General features: G+C 42.2%; 1 protein-coding gene across 2 annotated transcripts; it reads right to left on the reverse strand.

Annotated features, from left to right (window-relative positions):
* Nucleotides 1-27,690, reverse strand: LOC112230415 (serum response factor). 2 transcript variants are annotated; one of them, XM_024396709.2, is made up of 8 exons: nucleotides 26,792-27,690; nucleotides 19,307-19,576; nucleotides 10,134-10,386; nucleotides 9,460-9,606; nucleotides 3,870-3,974; nucleotides 2,366-2,542; nucleotides 1,923-1,999; nucleotides 1-1,819 (listed from the first exon to the last, which is right to left on the reverse strand). In XM_024396709.2, the coding sequence occupies exons 1-8, from the start codon at nucleotides 27,233-27,235 to the stop codon at nucleotides 1,733-1,735; spliced, it is 1,560 nt and encodes a 519-aa protein (XP_024252477.1). In that variant the 5' UTR covers nucleotides 27,236-27,690; the 3' UTR covers nucleotides 1-1,732. The 2 variants fall into 2 exon arrangements, with proteins under 2 accessions (XP_024252477.1, XP_024252478.1); XM_024396710.2 differs by lacking the exon at nucleotides 9,460-9,606 and having other exon boundaries at nucleotides 26,792-27,686.

Below are 27,690 nucleotides of genomic sequence, written 5' to 3' on the forward strand. Positions count from 1 at the left end.
TGACTGTCTACAAACATTTTTATTCATACATTTAAATTGAAGAATAGATATTTGACATAGGTGACAATGGTTAACTGTCAAAAACCATCTCAAAAGATGTTCACGTGGTAGAGAATGTGGGCATGAAGCTGTATGTGTGTGTGTGTGTGTCTTTTTTCAGGCAAGTTAAGTGATAGAAAGTGGTGCTTGCCCTTGAAGGATTAACACAAAAGTAAATTAACATTACTACCCATTAAACATTTTGATGTTGTTTTTCCCTCATGATGGCAACGGATGAGCTCAAGAGAACCATACCGATAAATACTGGCTTGATGATTTTCTCTTTAAAAACCACACTTGTGCAGTTATACTAACACCCAACATTGCAGAGCAGACTTCTAAAATATGGGCTAAACGGGCTTTGATATGGTAGTTTTCTTCCATTTGGTGCCTAATTTAATATATATTTTTTTACATTTAACCAGGCAAGTCAGTTAAGAACAAATTGTTATTTACAATGGCGGCCTACTCCGGCCAGAACCCGACAACGCTGGGCAATTGTGCACCGCCCGATGGGACTCCCAATCACGGCCGGTTGTGATACAACCTGGATTCGAACCAGGGACTGTAGTGACACCTCTTCCACTGAGATGCAGTGTCTTCGACCCCTGCACCACTTGGGAGCCCAGATGAACACAACCCAGATAGTTAAATCTTCAAAATCCTGTAATAGGTCTAGACTGGCATACTTGTATGTGTAAAAAAAATATATAAAAACATGGGTATTAGGTACTAAGACAATGTCCTTCAATATTGAAATCATAACCAGCATCCTGAAAACACCCCATTACAATTGGGGTAATAGTTCAGTAGTTGATGGGAAATACAGTACCATCTATGCAGCAGCAGATTCACACAGAAGAGAAAAAATGCCTGCGCCAGTCTTCCAGATTAACCTTGCGATGTTCTAAAGTAATTCCTTAACCTACAGAATGATAGGGCACGACCTAAACCAGCGGTGGTACCCAGCCCGAGTACAAGGGCAAGTCAGTGTATCAGCCCACTCTAGCACAGCATAGAAGCATAGCAGTCAAGCTACATGGCAGAGTCATAAGGTACAAATATGTCAATTTGACATTTGCTTGATTTTGAGGGGAATGCTTTGTTAATGATATATATATCTCATTATCAGCAAATAGATACTGGCATCAATGGTACATTTCCCCCCCAGAAATGAAATAAAAACAGGATTACCCTAATGACAGCAACTGGTAGTGTAGAGCCATCATTCATATGCCAACATAAGAAAAATAAGTAATCAACATTTGGATACCCAGGCGGCTTAAAAGAGAATACATTCGTAAGAAGAACAAAATATTAAAACCTCTTCAGTTCACATACGTATAACCAGTATGTGCACACACTACAAGTGTCTGATTGAAATGTGAAGCTGTAGCCCCAGCAATGTGTGGATATGTCAAGCCAAGCTACTCTTGCAGAGAAAGAAAATAAGACAAATATACAAAAATGTATACAAAGTAATGGCAGTACCACACCTCAATCCTTTGTAAGTGTGTGTGCATATTCTTACAAGGTCTTTTTTTTTTTTTAAAGAAGAAGAAAAAGATAATTGCTGTGAAAAGGCAGTAATAAATAGGGGGTGGCAGTCTGTTGGCAAGGCGTCAGTGATCCCCTGGTGTGTGTGCATTTAAATGTGTGTCTGGGTAAAGCAGTCTATTGATATGTGGGTGGGTCAATCATCCTTTGAGTGATGCTGGGCGTCCAGGTTGACCACTTGAAGCTCTGTGAGGTTGCTGCTTGACTGCTGACCAATCATCATCTACAGGTCAAAAGGAGAGGGGATTAGGTGACAGTATTGTTGAGCAATGAGGGTAGTGTTGAGGTAACAGAGTTGTGGTGACAGGGAACATGGGTGTCATTACCGGGTGGAGCTGCACTGCTGACACAGGGATCTGAACTGTCCCAGGATGTCCTGTGAGGAACACCTGCGATACAGCGCCTAGTTGGGATGGGAAAAACGAATCCAATAAATTAAATCGCACACATAAACGAGCCAGTAGGGTTGGCCGATATTACGATAGCATCGTCTATTGAGGATGATTGACAGCCACCGTCGATAGTGACATCATGATGATATGACATTGTAATGTAATTTCTAAACAGTTCAACCGATATGGATGAAAATACTCTCAAATTATTGACAGTCTGCATTTTAACCTCAGTCATTGTATCATTTCAAATCCAAATGCTGGAGTACATAGCCAAAACAACAACAAAAAAGTTGTCACTGTACCAATACTTTGAGCTCACTGTATATCAGTGCCCTGTTAGGCCAGTTGTGGTGTCTGGACTCTGATTGGCTCACCGGGGTCATGGGACTGTGTATGGGCTGTCTGTGGGAAGGTGTTGAGCACAGTCAGACTGCCGTCGCCCAACGAGGTTGTAGGTGTGGCGTACATAACAGTGTGGGCGCCGGGGTACATCATGTGACCACCCATCGATGAGGGCACTGAGGACGTGACGATGGTGGTGGGGAGGCTCACTGAATTAGGGAGACAATTAGGGAGACAGGACAACAAGGGCAATGAGGGATGCATATCAATATTCTACATGGTTCATTCATACAATGGTGACTTCAACATTAAATGTTACTTCTTCTACACAGTCATAGTGAAACAAAGACCGATGTTAATAAAGGCAAGTAAGATTAAAAACAGCCTGCATATTACTTGTACTGCAAGTACATGATATTTGACACTTCTCAATTTAACACTTCTCAATTTAACAAATGACCACATACCAATACTGCAATCAAGCATTTCATAAAATTAGTTACCTTTGGTTTTCGGATGGAATACTGTTGTTTGATCTCCCCACCTTAGTGACATTGACATTTCTCAGTTGTAGTGCCTTTCACCATTCTATATCCACCCTTCCAGTGGGATCAACAGCCACATTTATGGCATCAAAACGATCATAATCACTACCTTTGAGTTTGGAAAAACTGTTTCACAACCAAATCTCTATTATTGAAGGGGATCCAGACACCTTTGTGATTTGACATGTTTGAGAAACACACAAGGGAATATAACATTGCGGATAAAGTTTGGAATGACAATTTCATTTGTACAACAGCTAAAGACCTGCATCACTATACTGAGCGCTTTTCTCTTTTCTAAAATTATGTATCGAACATTTCATCCAATCCCATTGCCGAAATCAGAAAAGTTCTGAAAAACTGGGCCCAATAGCGAGAGGGTTTACTCCATCAAAATCAGTCAAGGATAAGCAGACCGCCTGCCTTCCCGCCATTGGGATGACTCCCATTGTTAGGGTGGAGACAAGACCAGCTCAAATCAAATACTATTTTATTGGTCACATACACATGGTTATCAGATAATGCGAGTGTAAACAGTATCTCAGCCTATGAGAAGGCAAGGAAAAGCAATTACCATATTGTCAATACCTGTCCAGTGCTTTCAGATCTATAGGAATGCCTAGTGAGGAAGAGCTAGAGCCTAGAGGTCAATTTCACTTGCCACTGAGAAGTAGCACTCAAGTCAGTCTCTCCATTTGCCCTCCAGATGGGGCTACTGCTCTGCTACACCAGTCATTCCAGACCCTCATCCTTGGGATTGGGTCCATCAAGGAGCCCATTTCATTATTACGTCAACAGACTGCTGCTTGTCACGTTTGAGAGTGGGGTAAAAAGCCTACTAGTCATCATATAGCAATTTAACACTTAACATTAACCCCCCTCAATACTAATAATCTCATCGCTGTTTACCCCCTCAAATCATATTGGCATTATAGTCAAATGGGCTCATAAGCAGACAGGCTGCTGTGAGTGTATGGTGGTTGTTGTTTACCTGTGGAGTTGCTTGTGATGTGGGAGAGGTCACTGTGGCTCACAGAGCTCTGCTGGCTGCTGGGGTGAACCTGAATGGCCTGCAGCTGCTGGCCCATCCCTCCGCCTGACAAAGACGCGCACACACACACGTAGAGTGAGAATATTACATTTGCCATTCAACTACTTTCGCACACTCATTAGAGGAAGCCACGTTTGCATGTTACCCTTGATAGGTACATAACTACATTTTGGTGGTAAATATGAATGGGTTAGTGAAGTGGTGTGTACCAGTTAAGTGGCTGAGCAAGGGTTAACAGACCTACAGAAAAGTAACACAGAATCCCCATCTATACAGCTGTCAGATATACTATTTAACACAAAGGTGTTCCATTTTCAGCAGTTGTGATTTTATAAATTAAGTACTTGGGCTATTACTACTGACAATTTTAAAGAATTTCCCCATTGTTAGCCTACATTCACTACAGTTCATGAAGATGATGTCCAAGTGAGAAAACTGACACAAGCAATGTTCCCTCTAAGCTGCGCGTGTCTACGCAGTAGCCCCGGGACTGCTGCGCAGAAGAAATATTAGCCCACTGAGAGAAGCACAAGATTAAACTACACTCAACTTTCTAGAGTTTTCCCTGTTAGTTAACACTATCAATGGTTTCCTTTTACTGTGGCGATTGTGATCGAATCAAAGCAATATTAGCCACTTTTCATGCAATATACAGAAACAAAACAAACTATGCAAGAGATTTTGTTGTAGGCAGAACGCATCATCATAGGATTCTATCCCATTGACACGCATGACTCAGCCCATACTCTACACAGACCAGTGCGTCATAACCTATCAAAGCTGCAGTAGGCCTATATGCAAATAGACCATTGTCTTACAGTATATGGATCTGTGCAGTTTACTTTGAATTGGACTGTGTTTACAGCGTGAGTAGATGTGCTTGTTTTGAGATCAAAGTGAGAGCTGCATGTAGCCATGTGTGTAATTTGCCTGAATCTCTGTAATAATGGTATGGGATTGATAATGCATTTTAATTTTGTAAAGTGGTTTATTGGATCACACACCACAACATTTTCAGTCACCTCCTTATCTGAAGGACAAGTGGATAAGCAGGTTAATGTCAAACCCTGCATGTTTTTCCCTCAAAAATCTAATGGAATGTAGGCCTACATTGTACATTGGCAGCTACTGTTGGCTGAATGATTGAACAGCTATTTCAGTGTTAATTTTATGGGATGCATTATCTCCATTGTTTTTGATGTTAGGTCACTCCGGTAGGCCTACATTATGATCAAGTAGCCAGTCGCCTAATTGGCCACTGTAAAAACTAACTTAGTGGCTACAGCCTCAGTGTTCACAGTAAACGCGTGCTGGAAGTTGCACAGAATTTTCACAACATTCAAGTGCAGAAAAAAAAGTGAGGGTACATTGGACACAAGTGTGGGACTTTCAACTCACTCTTTTTTCTGTCTCTGGGTGGGGGTTACTTTTAGCCCTGCTCAAAAATAACTTAGGGCTTCAACTTGCCTTTTCTTGTGATAAGAGGTTAGAGCTGGGCTACACACCATCAGTAACAGCTGTAATGTGACCCCCCCCACACACAACCATTCAGTAACAAACACTGACCAGTGAACAGACTAAAATATCCATTTCCCTATATTCCTGTCCCTATCTACACACTGACTTAGCTACCGTACTCCTCCCGCTCCTTGTCCCTAAAATATAGCTCCGGTTTACCCTTCCATGAGTCCTTATTATCCATCCTCATTGCCTATCTTTGTCCCATCAACAAATGAGCCCTCTCCTGTGACTGCTTGCAAGCAGAGCACCATATTTAAATATCATAAGGAGATAAAAAAACATGCTTCTCACTGCATTGTAAATGTTAGTATTCTTGCCTTTATCGCAATGTAAAGCGAGACTAAAGCCCAGGCTCAAGCAAACATACAGAGAGAGACTGAGATGCAGAGAGAGTAGAGGTCGACCGATTATGATTTTTCAACGCCGATACCGATTAAAATCGGCCAATTTTTATATATACATTTGTAATAATGACAATTACAACAATACTGAATGAACACTTACTTTAACTTAATATAATACATCAATAAAATTAATTTAGTCTCAAATAATGAAACATGTTCAATTTGGTTTAAATAATGCAAAAACAAAGTGTTGGAAAAGAAAGTAAAAGTGCAATATGTGCCATGTAAAAAAGCTAATGTTTAAGTTCCTTGCTCAGAACTTATGAAAGCTGGTGGTTCCTTTTAATAGTCTTCAATATTCCCAGGTAAGAAGTTTTAGGTTGTAGTTATTATAGGACTATTTCTCTCTATACCATTTGTATTTCATATTGACTATTTTTTTTTTCTTTGACTATTGGCATGTTCTTATAGGCACTATAGTATTGCCAGCCTAATTTCGGGAGTTGATAAGCTTGAAGTCATAAACAGCACTGTGCTTCAAGAAGAGCTGCTGGCAAATGCAGGAAAGTGCTGTTTGAATTAATGCTTACGGGCTTGCTGCTGCCTACCACCGCCCAGTCAGACTGCTCTATCAAATAATAGACATAACTATAATAAAACACAGAAATAGGTCATTAATATGGTCAAATCCGGAAACTATCATTTCAAAAACAAAATGTTTATTCTTTCAGTGAAATACGGAACCGTTCCGTATTTTATGTAACGGGTGGCATCCCCAAGTCTAAATATTGCTGTCCACAACCTTCAATGGTATGTCATAATTATGTACAATTCTGGCAAATTAATTAGTCTCTTTAAAAAAAAAATTGGGAAATTTTACCCCTTTTTCTCCCCAGTTTTGTGGTATCCAATTGTTTTTAGTAGCTACTAGCTTGTCTCATCGCTACAACTCCCGTACGGGCCCGGGAGAGACGAAGGTTGAAAGTCATGCGTCCTCCGATACACAACCCAACCAAGCCGCACTGCTTCTTAACACAGCGCGCATCCAACCCGGAAGCCAGCCGCACCAATGTGTCGGAGGAAACACTGTGCACCTGGCAACCTTGGTTAGCGCCCGGCCCGCCACAGGAGTCGCTGGTGCGCGATGAGACAAGGACATCCCTGCCGGCCAAGCCCTCCCTAACCCGGACGACGCTAGGCCAATTGTGCGTCGCCCCACGGACCTCCCGGTTGCGGCCAGTTGCGGCCGGTTAACGACAGAGCCTGGGCGCGAACCCAGAGTCTCTGATGGCACAGCTGGCGCTGCAGTACAGCGCCCTTAATCACTGCGCCCCCCGGGAGGCCCAATTACGGTCTTTGTTAAGAAGAAGTGGTCTTCACACAGTTCGCAACGAGCCAGGCGGCCCAAACTGCCTGACTCTGCTTGCACAGAACACAAGAGAAGTGACAATTTCCCTAGCTAAAAGAAATTCATGTTAGCAGGCAATATTAACTAAATGTGCAGGTTTAAAAATATATACTGTAATTTCCGGACTATAAGCCGCTACTTTTTTGAACCTTGCGGTTTATACAATGACGCGGCTAATTTATGGATTTTTCCCGCTTTCACAAGATCGATGCCGCCAAAAAAACTGAGCACCGTCACATAATGTGACGTAAATCGAGCGCGCTCAAACTTCCCATCATTCTGATTACGGTAGTCATTTTGTCACCCTCATCATGGCAAAGACACAGATAAATGCATATGATGCAGCTTTCAAGTTGAAGGCGATCGATCTGGCTGTTGGAAAATGAAATAGAGCTGCTGTATGTGAGCTTGGCCTTGATGAGTCGATGATAAGACGTTGGAAACAGCAGCGTGAGGAACTGACTCAACAAAAGCTTTCAGAGGGAAGAAAAGCAGATGGCCCGAACTAGAAAATGAGCTTGAAGACTGGTTCAACACACATAGAGCAGACGGCCGAGGTGTTTCAACTGAGGCTATTCAATTCCGACACCGAAGGAGATGACTTCAGTGGTTTCAGTGCACAGGAGGAGGAAGATCGTGACCAATGACTTTCTTGGTAGGCTACTGTTTACTGCCATTTTTATTACAAGCCATGTTTCGTTTAAAGGCTGTGTAAAGTTCATTTGTTTCAATGTACCGGTAGGCACCTGCGGCTTATAGACATGTGCGGCTTATTTATGTACAAAATACATATTTTTTTAAAATTCAGTGGGTACGGCTTATATTCAGGTGTGCCTAATAGTCCAGATATTACGGTAGTTGTGTATTGATGTTAAGAAAGGCATTGATGTTTATGGTTAGGTACACATTGGTGCAACGACAGTGCTTTTTTTTCACGAATGCGCTTGTTAAATCACCACCCGTTTGGTGAAGTAGGATGTGATTCGATGATAAATTAACAGGCACCGCATCGATTATATGCAACGCAGGACAAGCTAGATAAACGAGTAATATCAATCAATCACGTGTAGTTAATCACTAGTTATGTTAAGATTGATTGTTTATTTTTTTTACGTCCTTTTTTCTCCCCAATTTCGTGGTATCCAATTGGTAGTTGTTACAGTCTTGTCTCATAGCTGCAACTCCCGTACGGACTCGGGAGAGGCGAAGGTCGAGAGCCATGCGTCCTCGAAACACAACCCAACCAAGCCACACTACTTTTTGACACAATGCCCATCCAACCCGGAAGCCAGCCGCACCAATGTGTTGGAGGAAACACCGTACACCTGGCGACCTGGTCAGCGTGCCCTGCGCCCGGTCCACCACAGGAATCGCTAGAGCGCGATGAGACAAGGATATCCCTGCCGGACAAACCCTCCCTAAACCAGACCATGGACCTCCCGGTCGCGGCCGGCTGCTACAGAGCCTGGACTCGAACCCAGAATCTCTGGTGGCACAGCTAGCACTGCCTTAGACCGCTGCACCACCCGGGAGGCCCCAAGATTGATTGATTGATTGTTTTTTATAAGATACGTTTAATGCTAGCTAGCAACTTACCTTGGCTCCTTGCTGCACACGCTACCACACAGTCTCCCCGTGGAGTGCAATGTAATCGGCCATTATCGGTGTCCAAAAATGCAGATTGTTATGAAAACTTGGAATCGGCCCTAAGTAATTGGCCATTCCGATTAATCGGTTGACCTCTAATAGAGAGACAGTGAGGTAAAGACAAACCTCGAAAAGGACACTAACAGACAGGCATAGAGATATTGGGAGATACAGTTTTGAACAGCTAGATGCAAACAAACTGGGCTCAATTTGGAGACACTCGACACGAACATCAACAGAGTGAGAGATGCATGCAGACAGAGGGAGAAATCCCAAATCAACCCCATGGTTGATCGGAGAAGATTGGATGTATGTAACAAAATAGTGGTAGCTCCATCATGCCCTCTGATAGGTAAGGCAGAATCATCTAAAAAATATAACAAAATTGGTTAAGCTGTACACTAAAGGCGGCTGCGGTCATACAGAGAATAAATTAAATCATTGAAGATTATTTGTTGTGCAGACCATTTTTTCCCCCATTAAGTCAGAATTGTTGCCATATTGCCCAAAAGTCTAGGAGCTAGGGGTTGATTTGCAATACAGGGAGAGTTGATGCTCGGAAGTATCGTGGCAAGGAAACAAAACGTGGCGGGGTGAAGAAGCCCCTGACCTGTGAGCGAGACAGTTGCAGGTAGGCGGAGCAGGGTGGTCTGCTGGCCCTGCCCTGCGGTGGTGATGCTGGTCTGGGCCAAGGGGCCCTGGAGGGCCTGCAGCTGACTGAGTGGAATGGTGTGCGTGCCAAGGGGAAGCGGTGCGCCTAGAGGACGCGCAGAGAAGATTAGCGGTGCCCAGGTCTCACGCAGTGGAACCAGCAAATAGACCAAGAAAACACACAACACAGCGAGAAAGACAAAGAAAAGAGAGGGTAAACGGACATAGCCACACAAACAAAACAGCCACATAAAACACAGCATCACCGACAAAACATACTCAAACACAGACAGAACAAAGCCTCAGACAAAATACAGACAGTTTCACAGAAAAATGTACAGCCACAGACAACACAGACTCAAACAAAACACACTCAGTCAAAACAGTCACACAGACAAATCACATGCAAACACAGCCAAAAAGCCCCAGAGGATTTTTTGTTTTATTGGGATGCAATATTCTCAACCAAAAAAAAAAGGGCAATTCTGAAACAAGGGAACAATTCAGCAGGGTGAATAGAAGTAAATAAAGTTGGGTGCAACACAGATAAATCAAGTCAATAAGTTGGGTAATGATGAGGCAAAGAAAGTGAGACAAAAAAAACAAACAGGACGGACCCCCCCCCTCACTCACCGGACATGAGGGTGAACCCTCCAGGTAGCATGACGCTCGTTGACGTGGCCGAGGTCTTCAGCACCGTGCCGTTGGCACAGCTGGTGGCACTGTGAGTATTGATGCCCGCCGAGACCTGCCAGCAGGTGGCAGGGATGCTGTTCTGCAAGTGCATGGCCACGGAGGAGGTGGTGGAGGAAGAAGACGTCGACGTAGGTTGGGTGTCGACACCGGCAGGCAGATTGGCCATGGTGAACGGCGGCTTCATCATGTCCTAAGAAAAGGAGAAAGCAGGAGAGATATTTACTGATCTGTTATCAGTGCATTTGGAGAGAATATTTACTTATGTAGCTTATGATATGTAGATAATTTGATAGCCAAATATAAAAGGGGACGTACCAACCAAATATAAGGGGACGTACCAACCAAATGTATTTGCGTTCTCTCATGCCGAGAAACATTGCAGGTAAATAATGCACTCTGTCCATCAGTCAGCACACTGAGTGTTTTTAGATTTTACAAGTTGCTGATACATGTCAAGGATTCCATTGAAGGGCTAAGCTTCAACTCCTGGAGTAGTTTGTGAGCAAGCTGGTGTGCTAACTAGCTTTATGAAAATCAAGCAAAGCAGATTTGAGTCTGGGGATGCGAGATGAGAACATTTTCCAATTTGAACAAACAATGCTGGGAAATAATTGAGGCTTAGGACCCCTCGCTTGAATTGGCAAACTACCAAAGAAAATAGTTAAATATGCTTGTGTAGCTCGCCAAGAGCAAAGCCGCTTGCTTTGGTAGTCAATCAGTGTTGCTTCTTAAGTGGACAGTTTGATTTCACAGAAGTGTGATTGACTTGGAGTTACATTGTGTTGTTTAAGTGTTCCCTTTATTTTTTTGAGCAGTGTATATAGTATGTATAAGGTGAAGTATGTAGAAGCCTAAGTATTTTTGTCCATTAGTTTACTCCAATTAAGGGAGGGGTGTAAGGGTTAGTAAATAATAAAAGGAAAATATATTAAATATACATTTAAAATAATATACCTTGAAATGCATTCCAGATGACTACCTCATGAAGCTGGTTTTAGAGAATGCCAAGAGTGTGCAAAGATGTCATCAAGGCAAAGGGTTGCTACTTTGAAGAATCTCAAATATATTTTAACACTAGCGTTGGTCCCATGTTTCATGAGCTGAAATACAAGATTCCAGAAATGTTCCATATGCACAAAAAGTGCCTCTCTCTCTCAAATGTTGGGCACAAGTTTGTTTACATACCTGTTGGTGAGCATTTATTTTATGGGGGGGGACTCTGCCCAGTCATGTAAAAATCTGTAGATTAGGGCTTAATGAATGTATTTAAATTGACTGACTTCCTTCTATAAACTAACTCAGTAAATTCTTTGAAATTGTTGCATGTTGCTTTTATATTTTTGTTGAGTAGTGTAGATCAGGGTGATCAAACTCATTCCATGGAGGCCCTAGTGTCTGCAGGTTTTTGTTTTTTCCTTTCAATTAAGCCCTAGACCACCAGGTGGGGAGTTCCTTACTAATTAGTAGTGATGCACAGATGACATTTTTGGCCGATACAAATATCCAATATTTTCCTTAACCTCTTGGTGTTATGGGGCAGTATTTTCATTTTTGAAAAAAATTAATAAAATGTTCCCGTATTTTGTCAGGAAAATATGCTAGAATATGCATATAAATGACAGCTTTGGATAGAAAACACTAACTTTTCCAAAACTGTAAAGATGTTCTGTTATACTCACAGACTTGATGTTGCAGGCGAAAGCCTGAGAAAAATCCAATCCGGAAGTGCCCCAGGTTTTGAAAGCGCTGCGTTCCAATGACTCCCTATTCAGCTGTGAATGTACCATCAACGAGCTTACACTTTCTATGTATTCCCCAAGGTGTCTACATTGTGACTTAGTTTTACACATTTCTGTTGAAGAATAGCCGTAGGCGGCCACATTGCGTAAGTGGTCACACATGGTGGCTCCGAGAGAGATTCTTGCGTAAAATACAGAGGTAGCCATTACTCCAATCGGTCCAAGTGAAAAACGAATTGTCCCGACAGATATATTATCGAATAGATATTAGAAAAACACCTTGAGGATGGATTCTAAACAATGTTTGCCATGTTTCTGTCGATATTATGGAGCTAATTTTGAATATTTTTCGGCGTTGTGGTGACCGCAATTTCCGGGCGATTTCTCAGCCAAACGTGAAGAACAAACGGAGCTATTTCACCTACAAAAATAATATTTGGGGAAAAATGAACTTTGGCTGTCTACCTGGGAGTCTCATGAGTGAAAACATCCAATGTTCATCAAAGGTAAACAACTTAATTTGATTGCTTTTCTGATTTCCGTGACAAGGTTGCCTGCTGCTAGCAAGGCGCTATGCTATGATAAACTTACACAAATGCTTGTCTAGCGTTGGCTGTAAAGCATATTTTGAAAATCTGAGACGACAGGGTGATTAACAAAATATTTCACTTGTGATTTTCATGAATAGGAAGATTTCTGTTGCGTTATGCTAATTAGTGTCAGATGATGACAACGGTCCCGTTCATAGGATGGGGTGTCACTACAGGTTAATATTAGTGGACTTTGTGGTTAGCCTTCAAAATAAAAGTATGGCATAATTCTATTTGTATACATTTGCATCACTGTCAATTACATACTTTTATTTTGAAGGAAAATTGCAAATTCCACTATTGTGGCTAGCTTCACAACACTTCCCGGTCCGGTCGAGCCTCACTAGCCAGAGGAAGCTAGCCGGCTGCTTATAGCGTTAGCTTTGGGCAACAGGGTTAAGTTGACTATTTATTTTCATGAACTGAAGTTAAATTTCAATAGGCGAACAAAAATACTTACTCACAAGGATTCATAAATCATTGCTAAGAACGAAAATAACTGAGGTTTCTACTGGTCATTGTTTTCAGGCTGATTGTATTGGTGCTAGCTAGGTAAAGTTACCAAGCTGAAGCTAGCTACCCCAGAAGTTGCGGTCAAACAAATGCTTTATTACCAACGCGGTATTGTAAACACATTGTTTGGGGCCGGTGTTTGCAGACTTTTTATACAGCTTTGACAGTACTACTGTATCTTTGACACGCGAAGACCCAAACGCCATTCCATAGTATATCTGAAGCAGTGACACGATTACTGTGCAACTCCGATAGGGCAACATCTGAAAAATAGCGCACTTGGTAGTGTGTACCGGTGCTCGACCAGTCGGCGAAAGCCAACATCACCCACGACAGAACGGTTGATTGTCAAGGGCAATGAATTCCATTATCTTGGTTTTAATGGATTTCTCCTGAGTTGTCTCGCTGAAATGTTACTCTTTCAAATGACTGCTCGACTTGTTGACTGCTCGATTCACACAGCAGACATAGGGGGCTAGGTTAGGAATGCTGTGTTGCAGGTGTAGCGCTACATTTTACGTGGTGTCATTATGTTATGTATCTACGTTATATAGGTATGCACGTCAGCTTTGACATCATTTTTTCACATCGGCGTTACACTAGACATCCGATATGTTCACCAATATATTCTGCATCCCTACTAATTAGTGACCTTAATTCATAAATCAAGTACAAGAGAGGAGCGAAAACCCTTGGACACTCGGCCCTCTGTGGAATGAATTTTTTAATATATATATATATATATATATTTATTTTCCATAACCAAAAATCTTGTATTTTAAGCTGGTGTCCAAAACTTTAACCTCTACGGGATGGGTGTCCCTAAACCAGGACGGTTGTTGCTAATGTGCACTAATTTTACTAGAATGACATTGTATACAACAGCCAACTTTCCAGGACATAGACATGTCTTATATGGGCAGAAAGCTTAAATTATTGTTAATCTAACTGCAGTGTCCAATTAACAGTAGCTATTACTACAGTGAACAAAAATACCATGCTATTGTTTAAATGCACAACAACAAAAAATGTATCACGGCAACTGGTTGGATACATTCCCCTCTGAAGGTAAATAATGTACTTATTTTCAGTAATCTTGCTCCGATTTGTCATCCTCAGGGTTCCAGACATAAAATGTAGCATAGTTGTTTGATAAAATCCATTTTTATGTTACATACATTTATGTTACATACATCAATACATCAAATGTAGGAATTGGGGTCTACAGGTTGACCCCACTGCTGTCTCTGGCTCCACACCCACCCTACCCGGCCATCTAGATGTGTGAAAGTGTATAAGCTAATGAATCATCATCTATGACATTCCTGGGTGTATAAACTTAAATTGTTTTATTACCATAGCATTTTTGTATGTTCTCTATAGTTATGTACTTGAAAACGTATCATTTCGGCACACTTGGACAAACTCCTGGCAGACTTGATACATAATTGTGCAGTGATGTAATTCTTCCCTGGATCAGTCTGAAACTTTGCACACACACTGCTGCCATCTGATGGCCAAAATCTAAATGACAGCTATACTCCTATCTGAAAGTATGGCCTTTCTCGTGCATTTCATCTTTTACCAGATCTAATGTGTTATTCTCCTACATTAAATTAACATTCCCACAAACTTCAAAGTGTATCCTTTTAAATGGTATCAATAATATGCATATCCGTGCTTCAGGTCCTGAGCTACAGGCAGTTAGATTGGGTATGTCGTTTTAGGCGAAAATTGAAAAAAAGGGGGCTATCCCTATTAAGGGGTTTTTAAGTAAAAGATGCAAAAACGAAACTTAAGTACAGCAAGCATAGAAATAGTGCATATACAGTGCCTTGCGAAAGTATTCGGCCCCCTTGAACTTTGCGACCTTTTGCCACATTTCAGGCTTCAAACATAAAGATATAAAACTGTATTTTTTTGTGAAGAATCAACAACAAGTGGGACAGATAAGTGAAGTGGAACAACATTTATTGGATATTTCAAACTTTTTTAACAAATCAAAAACTGAAAAATTGGGCATGCAAAATTATTCAGCCCCTTTACTTTCAGTGCAGCAAACTCTCTCCAGAAGTTCAGTGAGGATCTCTGAATGATCCAATGTTGACCTAAATGACTAATGATGATAAATACAATCCACCTGTGTGTAATCAAGTCTCCGTATAAATGCACCTGCACTGTGATAGTCTCAGAGGTCCGTTAAAAGCGCAGAGAGCATCATGAAGAACAAGGAACACACCAGGCAGGTCCGAGATACTGTTGTGAAGAAGTTTAAAGCCGGATTTGGATACAAAAAGATTTCCCAAGCTTTAAACATCCCAAGGAGCACTGTGCAAGCGATAATATTGAAATGGAAGGAGTATCAGACCACTGCAAATCTACCAAGACCTGGCCGTCCCTCTAAACTTTCAGCTCATACAAGGAGAAGACTGATCAGAGATGCAGCCAAGAGGCCCATGATCACTCTGGATGAACTGCAGAGATCTACAGCTGAGGTGGGAGACTCTGTCCATAGGACAACAATCAGTCGTATATTGCACAAATCTGGCCTTTATGGAAGAGTGGCAAGAAGAAAGCCATTTCTTAAAGATATCCATAAAAAGTGTTGTTTAAAGTTTGCCACAAGCCACCTGTGAGACACACCAAACATGTGGAAGAAGGTGCTCTTGTCAGATGAAACCAAAATTGAACTTTTTGGCAACAATGCAAAATGTTATGTTTGGCGTAAAAGCAACACAGCTCATCACCCTGAACACACCATCCCCACTGTCAAACATGGTGGTGGCAGCATGATGGTTTGGGCCTGCTTTTCTTCAGCAGGGACAGGGAAGATGGTTAAAATTGATGGGAAGATGGATGGAGCCAAATACAGGACCATTCTGGAAGAAAACCTGATGGAGTCTGCAAAAGACCTGAGACTGGGACGGAGATTTGTCTTCCAACAAGACAATGATCCAAAACATAAAGCAAAATCTACAATGGAATGGTTCAAAAATAAACATATCCAGGTGTTAGAATGGCCAAGTCAAAGTCCAGACCTGAATCCAATCGAGAATCTGTGGAAAGAACTGAAAACTGCTGTTCACAAATGCTCTCCATCCAACCTCACTGAGCTCGAGCTGTTTTGCAAGGAGGAATGGGAAAAAATGTCAGTCTCTCGATGTGCAAAACTGATAGAGACATACCCCAAGCGACTTACAGCTGTAATCGCAGCAAAAGGTGGCGCTACAAAGTATTAACTTAAGGGGGCCGAATAATTCTGCACGCCCAATTTTTCAGTTTTTGATTTGTTAAAAAAGTTTGAAATATCCAATAAATGTCGTTCCACTTCATGATTGTGTCCCACTTGTTGTTGATTCTTCAAAAAAAATACAGTTTTATATCTTTATGTTTGAAGCCTGAAATGTGGCAAAAGGTCGCAAAGTTCAAGGGGGCCGAATACTTTCGCAAGGCACTGTAAAAACAGATATACTGTTTCATAGACTTGCGTTCAATGAGAATGACATACGTCTATGTGAATTTGGCCGGGTCGCCCAAAGGTGACATATTGCAGCTTTAAGTAAATCAGGTGTTAAATGAGATGAAAAGGAGACTGGAGTGCCACTTTAATAGTTGCCATGTACTTTCTGAGCTTGCATTGGGTGTATTCACCATCACCTGCATTGTTTACGTGTGTCCTGCTTATAGCGCAGCGGAGAGAAAATGCACAGATGTGTGCTGCAGTTCTACTAAGATGTAACAGTTTGACTTAGTTTAAAGCTAGTCAATGAACAAACTGCAAAGGGAAAACTTGAACAGAAACATTTTGGTAGTAGGCTGGCTGGCTACTACTCAACAGCAGGAAATGTCAAGTGTGCCGACAGCAATGCTGCATTCAGCCGCACCTTTGTTCCAGCAGCACTAAAAATTTACCTTTGAAGCGCTTATGAAAATGTAAATCAAATGTAAAAAACAACATTTGTTAGTGGTTATACTTATTTCCATTGAATATAGTCAGAAACCTAATTAAATGATCAATGATTCACACACAAAAACATCTTTGGAACCGGTATCGAATTGAAGGAACCGGGATCAAAGTGTCAACGATGGGACATTTTAACCCTAGCCTTTTTGGGGGCCCACAGGGAGGTACTACCTCAGGGGTATCGAACTAATTCCACGGAGGGCAGAGTGTAGGTTTTTTTCCTTTCAATAAAGACCTAGACAACCAGGTGAGGAGAGTTCTTTACTAATTAGTGACATTAATACATCAATCAAGTACGAGGTGGAGTGAAAACCCTCAGACACTCGGCCCATAAAGCGAAAATAAATCGACTCAACTGACCGCATTCAGTGTCTTGCATTCATTATAGTGCATTCTAGTCTAGGGCACTTGGTTTCCTTTTTTCTTTCTAGAGGACATCTACATTAGCCTATTTGAACAAGTTATCCCTCTGAGCACAAGTCCATTTCCTCCTCCATAAACATTTGCTGAACGAGTCTCTTCCAAAAGAGGGGACAAAACTAGTAAACAAACACCCCGGGGCTCACCTGTCAGGAAATGGCACCATGCAACGGGCTCACTCTCTTTACTGAGAGCAAAGCAAACAATGAAAAACTAGGTTATGCGTTGGATGGCCTGTTTCTTGTTATGACACTGACTGTGGGCGTCTGGCTGTGGTCTGATTGAGTCCAGAACCCAAGCCCAGCCCACTTTTGCTCCTGAACAGCGTCCCTGTCCATCTGTATTTCAGTGTTCCTGACAACTTACTTGCACCAGCATGCGGCTCTACCTTGTCATCTGCACTCTGTCTTTCTATCAGTGCTTTGCACAACACCACAGCAGAGGTGACTAGTCAGACAGAAACCCCTTTAAATAGAAACTTTCTCTCCACAGAGTGAGCAGTGAGGATTCCTCCCACCACGGCACCTGTGAGCTAAAGTAGTACCGTAGTTCATCACCAACAACCGCTTGTATTTCAAAGCAAGTCTGGCTTTTGGTTGAGTAAAGAAGCTTAATGAGCTGAAAAATCCAGAATCTTCACCAATCACTCATAATTAACACTACCGCATTTGTTTCCATTTCATTAAACTAACTGCACATCATGACATGATTTGTTGTCACTTATCATAAGCTTCTCTGCTTTAAAATGGGGGTCAATGGTCCTTCCATTAATAAAAATATTCATGTGAACTTGTGTAGCTCACGCTATATTTCCAAAGCGAAAAGTGTAGGCCTGTGCCTGGTGAATTAACCAGCAACATGACCATCCGAGGAAGCTACCGTTTATTCCCCTCGGTATTAAGCCAGGTGAGAGATGAAACTGAGAACAAGTGGTTGACAATAAAGCGCAAAACTAGCCCAACAAAGGCCCTTTTTATTTACTCAAGCAAAAGATTTAGCCTCAGGTTGGTGTACATCGCTGAACCTCCTCACATAGAGCTCACCACGTTTCCTTGAAAATCACGGTCTCCAACCAACGCTGAAAACAGCTGCAGCTTATATGGAATGCAATCAGCCCTCTGCCAAGAGAGAAACTAGAGGAAACCATCCCATATATGGACAAAGAGGCCAAATATTATTTTCTCAATCTACTGTGAAGCATTTTTTTGTTTTTCATTTGCCCATGAATAACAGTGAAGTCTAAGGAGACGTACCAGTTTAACCAAAGCTGACCGATGGGTTAAGGACCCATGTAGTGATGTCAACCGTTTAAGCAAAATGATGGTCCTGTGATGTTGTACTATGACTTTGATCCAGTTTTTGTTGTTGTTGCGTGAATACATTTTTTTGGTGGCTACAAAAGGTTTCTCAGGCTGGAAAGTTCTCCCACACACACACACTTTACCAGAATAAAGAGGTGAAACTACCACTGGCTAGTGCCTTTAATTCTAAGACCGCTAACACCTTTGCTTTTCAAGGGAATGCTACTACAAGTTAAGACATTCTACACTGGTTCTCTTTCCAGCACTGCATAGTAACCTAGCAAACCTCTTTGGTTCTGAAGCCTGTGCCCATTTCCCAACAGGATAAAGAATGAACAGAGCAACAATATACCTCTTCCACATACTGTATTATTATTATTATTATTATTATTATTATTACGCACAGTATGCAAAAAAAGTGACAACAGGTTTGTTGATCTAGGAGTTCGAAAAAACACCTCCATGCAACTGCTAGGCTAAAAGCACCATATAAGACAGCATTAGTTAACTTGATGCATGGTAACCCAGATGCTCTGAAGCAGCTATCGGTTGCGTTAACCCCAGGAGACTGTAACCACCTCACCTTGGTGGGCTCTGTGCAGCAGTCACCCTCCGACACCTGGTAGGTGAGGTCCGTCTCCTCGAAGCCTGTGGCGCTCATGCGCTGGTCGGTGGACGGGTCATTGCGGGGCGGCGAGTCAGGTGAGTTGAGGCACGTCTGGATGAGCGCCTTGCCCGTCTCGCTGGTAATCATGGGCTGGAGCTTGCGTGTGGCAAATGTATAGACGTGGCCTGTCTCGCTGGCCACCAGGAGGAGGACCTGGGTTCCCGTTAGAGTGGAGAGCTCGTAGGCCTGGGGGAGTGGGAAGAGGGATGAGAGAACATCAGGCATCAAATCAAACTTAATGTAGCCCTTTCCACCCACAGTCATGTCATCCCGTATACAGAACACACACTTGAATGCACTCATGACTCCATTCTATACGCACCAAAATTACAAAATCGGTTTCTCTGAAGTGATTTTAGGGTAGTTGTTTTACATATTTTGCTACTACTACCACCACCACCACCACTGATCGGTGGTCTAGTCACACGTCAGAGCCTTATATTAGCCTCACAGAATGGCATCTTCTAAATAAATGCCTTCAAACATCACACTTTCCCGACGACCACACAGTTGAAGCTATAGCAGAGGGGCTCATTGACGCTCTCGCCTTCTGGGGAAAAGGCTGCTCAAATCAACAAATGGAACCGACTGCAATGTTTTGGACATCTTCTGCACTTGGCCATTGATAAGTAACCTTGTCAATTGTGTATATTGAAGTGATTGGTTAGATGAAGCTAAATGTAACTAAATGTCTTTTTTCTCTCTCCATCAACTGATTAATAAATATTACATTTGTACATAACTAAAGGGATGGCTGTGATTAACATTTCATTAAAATCTCTTAATTTCTCTTAGAGAGAGTGGGTAGAGACAAAATGGGTGGATCGAGCAATTGGAGTGTGTAAGAAAGTGGTAGGTGCCTTTTCCTATTCGTGGAAAAAGAAGAGACATGTCAGTGTCTCAAAAAGAACAACCTACCCCAGCACAAGTTGGTGACAAGTTGGTGACAGAGTCGCTTACCAGGTGGTGATCACGTCAAAAGATGATGCAAAGAGTACTAGAGCCGGAGAAAGCCATTTCACAGGTCTTGTCCAGAGACAAGACCCGGGACTTACCTCCCACCTATACAGATATAGATGTTCTTGAGTCCATCAACCAGGCATTGACCCCACTCCTACAATTCACAGATGCTCTGTCTAGTGAGTCGTATGTCAGTGTGTCTTATCTGAAGCCAGTACTACACCTGTTCAATACAGAGGTCATGAAACCTGATGGTGAAACAGAGCTCACCCAAACCATCAAAACAATAGTCATGGACTATCTGAATGAGACATGTGATGACCTAGCCACAGATGACCTCCTGAACATCTCCTGATTCTGACAGTGAAACTAATCCACTGGACTGGTGGAAGATCCACCAAAAACTTTCCCAATGTCAGCCACCTGGCAAAGCGCTACCTGTGCATTCCTGCAACCAGCTCCCCCTCACAATGTGTTTTTAGCACAAGTGGCAACATAGTGACCTGCCATAGGGCAGCTTTAAAGCCAGAAACCGTAGACAGACTTGTTTTTCTTGCTTGTAAGACAACTACCCCAACAAACTGTGATGTGCTATTAGGCTAACAGTTATAATGCATATTGACTTGCACTATTTTAAAATTGTATTTCTTGCTCATGACTTAAGGGTTTACAGCTCTACTTCGGACAAATAAGAAACATTAAAGCCTTTGGTTTGTTCAGGCATTCTAGAGTCTGAAGCAGATTTTTAAACATTATTTGATTAATATCAGGATAATTATTGTTATCGAATGAAACATTTAACACACACACACACACACACACACACACACACACACACCTTGTGATAATTATTAGCCATATCGCCCAGCCCTAGCATCAATAGATAAACAGGCCCTTGCATGCATCTTTATCAATACATTGTTACAATTGTGATACGGTAATAGGTTCAGTATAGCCTACAGTTTCAGTGAATATTGTTGTATGACAAAATGGATGAATGACTACAATAATTTGCATTTAGGCCTAGTGGTTTTTTCACAAGTCATTTGAGACCTCATGAAAAGCTGTATCTAAATGCAAAACCATTCATATACAAACTCATGAGCAAAGATAAAGCAAAGCAGTGCGACAAAAACAAAGTTACACAAACAAACGTACAGTCAATAACACAATCCATGTACTGCCTAACGCAGTACATGGATATTCAATGAACACTTTCTACAAATGTGCTCAGCAAACACACACAATTCCTTAACACTGATGCAATGTGGTATGGCAGCAAGCACATCTAAACATTTATTTATTGATGTTGGAGAGAACAATCAATATGGTCTCTGGGCTGTAGTCCGACAAAGGCCAAGAGTGGAGAGTTAGGCTAAAGGTTATTGGGAGAGTAAGAGGTCAATATTTCTGAACAAGCGCATTAGTTGCTTAGAGCAGTGCATGGGCCACGTTCAGAAGGCAAACGTTGTGGAACATTGTAAATAGAAATGTCATGAATATAACTAACAGGATTCCTTACTCAGCATTTCAGAAGGTCATGTTTGTTCTACACAGGCTCATAGCACCTCAACCCAGTGCCCTACTTAATGCAGCCTAGACCAAGCTTCCTTCCACCATGCATAGCCATTTCTTAAAAGCTTTTAAACGGCATCTCGGTGAGCACAAGCTGTTGTTTCCAAGGGAACCCCGCAGCCAAGCATAACATTGTGCCTTAGGCAGCAGAGAGCATGGCTCTAACAAGCCCAGGGCTCTCAGGCACTATGGGATAGTAGTAGTAGTAGGGAAATGGGATCGTTTTGTCAGCAGCCATTGGCCAGTTGGCTGCGTATGCTATTCAATGTATTGATGCACTTTATGGTGCTTATAAAACAGGGACAACATCAGAAAGCAACCAGTGTTAATTAGAAAACAAGGCTACAAAGTCAGGAAGGGGCAAAGGATAGGAAGGAGAATATAGAGTTGAAGAGCTTGAGCGAGTTAGGACTAGCTCTCATGTGTCCTCTACTTTGCAGCAACACTTTCTGTAGGCTGTCATTTGTGCGGACCCACCCACACACCAACCCTGGGCCGGTATGTAACCTAGTGGTTAAGAGCATTGGGCCAATAACTGAAAGGTCGCTGGTTCGAATCCCCGAACCAGCTTGGTGGAAAGATCTGCCGTTCGCCCTTGAGCAACACCCAAACAACTACTCCCTGAGTGCCGATGATGTCGATTAAGGCTCCCTGCACCGCTCCGATTGAAGGGTTGGGTTAAATGTGGGAGACACATTTCAGATGGATGCATTCAGTTGCGCAACTGACTCAGTATCCCCTTTCCCACACTGTATATGCACAAGTGGTATTGCCTCATTGCAGAGTGGAAGGAACCCTGTGGTTGCCTAGGCACCCAGAGGGGGTGTGTGCTTTGGCAGTGCACTATGGAGGAGCAGTGATAGCTCAAAGCTCAGATTTTGTGGCACATCAAAGCAGTACCTTACTCTACCTTCCACATTGCAGTCTGATTTTACAAGCGAACCAGAGCCTCCTGGGGCTGCAGGTAGTCTAGTGGTTAAGAGAATTGGGCCAGTAAACGAAAGGTTGCTGGTTTGAATCCCAGAGCCGGCAAGGGGGAAGAATCTGCAAGGCAGTTAACCCACAAAAACACCTGCTCCCCGGGCACCGTGGATGTTGATTATAAGGCAGCCCCCCACACCTCTCTGAATCAGAGAGGTTGGGTTAAATGTGGAAGACACATTTCAGATGAATGCATTCAGTTGTGCAACTGACTATGCAGCCCCTTCCTTGCCTGTATTTTGTAAGAGAGGTTGACAAACTTTTTTTAGCCCCTCCCTGCTGCATACAGCACACCTGGGTACAAAAATCAGTAAAGTACCCTGCCCTGAGCGGGATTATTTAACTCCCAAAGGCCTTTGCAGACTATGTCGGAATCAGTTTTAAGATTATCACGTTATGATGTTACCAAATTAAAATCTTGATTTCGACTTGGCCAGATTGTACGATTTGCTTAAGTTCTGTCTCCACATACGGCTATTGGCTTGTGAGGCTACGTCAACTGCAGCAGTGTATTTGATCTGCACATGTGGCAGCAGCACAAGCCTCACTATGCTTATGCACAAGTTGAGAAAAAAACTGAAAGTATGCATCTTACAAAGAGTCCACATACAAACTTTATATGTCCAAACTCAGAATCAAATAGGCTTCCTCAAAATAACATGGTCGTTGTGGTAGAACATTGTGCATTTATCAAAATCCCATCAGGTGGCCTGATTTCATGCAGATGTGTCATGTAAACAAGATTAGGGAAATCATTATTTTGTCACAGTAAGTAGGATAAAGGTTTCAAATCAAACTGTTATTAAATCTGACTATTCACAACAATATCAAGTGGTGTGAAAGGAAGGCCCAGAAAATCCTTAAAGACTCCAGCGACCTAAGCCATAGACTTGTCTCTGCATCAAGTCTGACACCAACAGGCTCCTTAAACAGCTTTTATCCCCATGCCATAAGACTGCTAAATAGCTGACAGAATGGCTACACAGACTGAGTTGACCCTTGTATTTTATTTTTGCACCGACTCGACACTCACATGCCAACACGACCATGTCTATAAGTCTTTGCTAGGTAAAGCCCCGCCTTATCTCAGCTCACTGATCACCATAGCAGCACCCACCCGTGGCACGCACTCCAGCAGGTATATTTCACTGGTCACCCTGAAAGCCAACTCCTACTTTGGCCACCTTTCCTCCCAGTTCTCTGCTGCCAATGACTGGAACAAATTGCAAAAAAAAAAAAATCACTGAAGCTGGAGACTCATCTCCCTCACTAAATTTAAGCATCAACTGTCAGAGCAGCTTACAGATCATTGCACCTTACAGATCATTGCACCTGTACATAGCCCATCCAAATACCTCATCCCCATACTGTATTTATTTATTTTGCTCCTTTTGCACCCCAGTATCTCTACTTGCATTCATCTTCTGCACATCTATCACTCCAGTGTTTAATTGCTAAATTGTAATTATTTCACCACTATGCCCTATTTATTGCATTTACCGCCCTCTTACTTAATTTGCACACACTGTATATAGACTTGTCTATTGTGTTATTGACTGTACGTTTGTTTATTCCATGTGTAACTCTTTGTGTCTCACTGCTTTGCTTCATCTTGGCAAGGTCGCAGTGGTAAATGAGAACTTGTTCTCAACTGGCCTACCTGGTTAAATAAACGTGAAATAAAATCAATTTTTTATTTTAATTTTTTTAAACATGCACACACATTTATAATGACTCGACACACACTCACACACAATAATAATTTACGCCACTGCTACTCTATCATATCCTGATGCCTAGTCACCTTACCCCCTATACATATCACTCCAGTATCCCTGCACATTGTAAATATGGTATTGGACCTGACCCTGTATATAGCTTCTTACTTTTGCATGTTTTTGTTCTACCTTGTTATTTTGTGGCACTTGCAAGAAAGGCATTCCAGTGTACTTGTGCATGTGACATTAAAACTTGACACGTGACCACAGGCCTGAGGAACACATGCATGCTGCAGTCCCATTTGACAGACTTATCTAGGATGAGGTTATCAGCCTACACATGACCCAACCTAATTGCAAATAGTGTTATACCTAACCAAACAGGCCAGATCAAACAATATTGAGTTGCCTTGAAAAGAAAGTGGCTTTGGCAGCAAGAATTTGCATGCTCATGTTTTTACTTGGCTATAACTTGGGGAGGTGATTGCAGGAATGCATTAAAACGTTCTTCGCACCAGTCTCTTGATCCTCTGTAGAAGCCGAATAGCTATACACATTTAAAATCAGTCCTGCAACTTTATAGCAGCCCATGAAAAGTAGCTACCCTGGACAACCTAATCAAGAACCATTCATGAAAACATTGTGTTTTGAATAAAATCTAGAATAGGGCCTCAGACCATTGAACTCAAATTAGTTCGCTGTAAGTTACCACATAAAACACTTGACAGATAGAACTCAATATCTACTGATGGTGTAAAATCAAAGTTTCCTGGACATTATGAAAGGTGTACCGCAGGGGTTGATTCTGGGTCATGTACTTTTTAATGTTTACTAACAATAGACTTGTCTGCAAAAAATTGTAACCTGCACTTGTATGCCAATTATACTGTTGTGTATGCTATTGCCCCCACGGTTGATCAGGCTCTCTGAACTACAGTCTGCCTTTAATGTATTACAGAAAGGCTTTGACCTCAAATTAGTACTGAATGCAGCTAAAACTAAGTATGTGGTTTTCTAGAGTGCATAAAAAATGTCTGATTTAAATTAAGCATATGAACTTTGGATGATGGTGTTCATATTGATCATGTCAGTGCTTACAAATATTTGGTCATGTCCTATATTGGGGCGGCAGGGTGGTTAGGGTGGTGGACTAGTAACCGGAAGGTTGCAAGTTCAAATCCCCGAGCTGACATGGTACAAATCTGTCGTTCTGCCCCTGAACAGGCAGTTAACCCACTGTTCCTAGGCCGTCATTGAAAATAAGAATTTGTTCTTAACTGACTTGCCTAGTTAAATAAAGGTCAAATAAAAAATAAATAAATATATATATAGGTCCTGCCTCTCGCTAAATAGTAGAAAGCAGATTAGGACCGACTTCGACTGAACAGACTATGGCGACATCATCAACGCAGCTGCCACTTCATTAAAGTCGTTAGACGCAGGGGGCGACAATTTAAATACTCATCACTGCATTCTCTACCAGAAAGTTGGTTGGCCCTCTGATGTCACGTAAGATGACACATTCGTAAGTTTTCATTTATAAAGCACTTTTACATAAAGTATACCTAACATCATTACTACACTTGAGACATACAAGTTTCCACACTGGTCTCGGGGATGGCTAACTCCTGAAATTCCTTTGGTCTCCGAGCTACCTAAAAGCTGATTTTTACCTTTCGTGTACCTTATGTTTAAAACAATGTTCAAAATGTTCTTAATGTGATGTTTGTGCTTCTAGGGCAATTCGGAAAGCTGATTAAGGACCTTATTACTGATGTTTTTTTATGACCGTGTTTTTCTTTCTGCTTGCATTTATATTTTGATGTGCATTTCTGTGATTTATGTAATTCAGGGCTCATCTGTAAATGAGACCTTGGCCTCAGTATGACTGTCTGATAAAATAATCGGTTAAATCAATTAGTTAGCTATAAGTTACATCACATGAGAAAGGGTCATCACTAGTTAGCACAGTCACCGCCTATTTTAAAATGGATTGTAAGCCTAAGCACACCGTATTCCTAACCTTAAACGAAGACAAAAGAACATTTCTACCATAGCCCAACACGTGTGCCTGTGAAACTGAATGTCTGCGCAGGTGTGGGAGCACGAGCACAGGTCGGCAGCATGTCTGCAATGAAAACAAAGAGACCGAATACTGACAACTAACCTTCTTCATAATGCCAGTCTTCCTCTTGCTAAAAGTTGTGTACCGCCGAAGTTTGTTGTCTATAAATTCCATTTTGATCTTGACTCGTCCGCGGGTTTTCTTGCCTGGCTTTGCCCCTGTTGCACCGCCATAACCTCCCGGGGGTAGCCCCACAGACGTCGCCGATGCAGCGACTTCCATCTCAGCTCTCTCCCGTTTCACCCCTCTTTTGTCCCCGGCTGAACCCATGGTCTCATCATCATCCCCGGAGTCGGACTCTGGTTCAGAGCCGCTGTACACCACGTCGGCTGAGTACTGTCTGATTCGGTCGTCAAACCTTCCACCTTCGGCACCACTCATGTTCGTTCCTGGGTGATTAACCTGCAGAGCGGTCAACCCAGTCCCATTTCCAGGTCGTGCGCCCCCTGCTCTTGTACCTATTCCTGCCCCGTTTCCCCCCAACATTCCGAACCTATCCCCCAGGCCTTCAAACCTCTCGCCCCGTTGCGGTCGATGGACCCACTGGTCTATGAGTAAATGAGCGATGTTGTGATCGAACAGAAATTATTCAAAAACTGTCCATTCCTCAGCTTGTTGGTGCAAATTACCTTGGAATCCAGCTATTCGAGAGATATAGTTAGTTAGCTAGTTAGTTAAATTGCATTTAGCTAACGACTTTATCAACAAGTAAAGCCTAGCTAGCTAGATATATAGTGCTGCTGCGTGTTATCTGTGAGCTTTAGCAAAACACGATCAAATTAATAACCCGTGTAATAACTCGTGTAAACGATATAAATTGACCATGGTATATAATTTACGATAACTGTGCAAAGTTGTAACGTTAGTTAGAAGTTATGTTTCCTCCTACAACTAATCAATCAAGCCCAACCCCTACTCTTCTCCACTTAAGGACATTTCTA

This window comes from Oncorhynchus tshawytscha, linkage group LG32, assembly GCF_018296145.1.
Source record: "Oncorhynchus tshawytscha isolate Ot180627B linkage group LG32, Otsh_v2.0, whole genome shotgun sequence".
NCBI classification, from domain to species: domain Eukaryota; kingdom Metazoa; phylum Chordata; class Actinopteri; order Salmoniformes; family Salmonidae; genus Oncorhynchus; species Oncorhynchus tshawytscha.

Coding starts and splice junctions, on each gene's coding strand:
- LOC112230415 (XM_024396709.2), bottom strand. CDS start 27,235: ATGTTGGGGGGAAACGGGGCAGGAATAGGTACAAGAGCAGGGGGCGCA. Junction 2,543..3,869: donor CATCACAAGCAACTCCACAG/GTAAACAACAAC, acceptor TCCCTAATTCAG/TGAGCCTCCCCACCACCATC. Junction 2,000..2,365: donor TACACAGTCCCATGACCCCG/GTGAGCCAATCA, acceptor CATCCCAACTAG/GCGCTGTATCGCAGGTGTTC.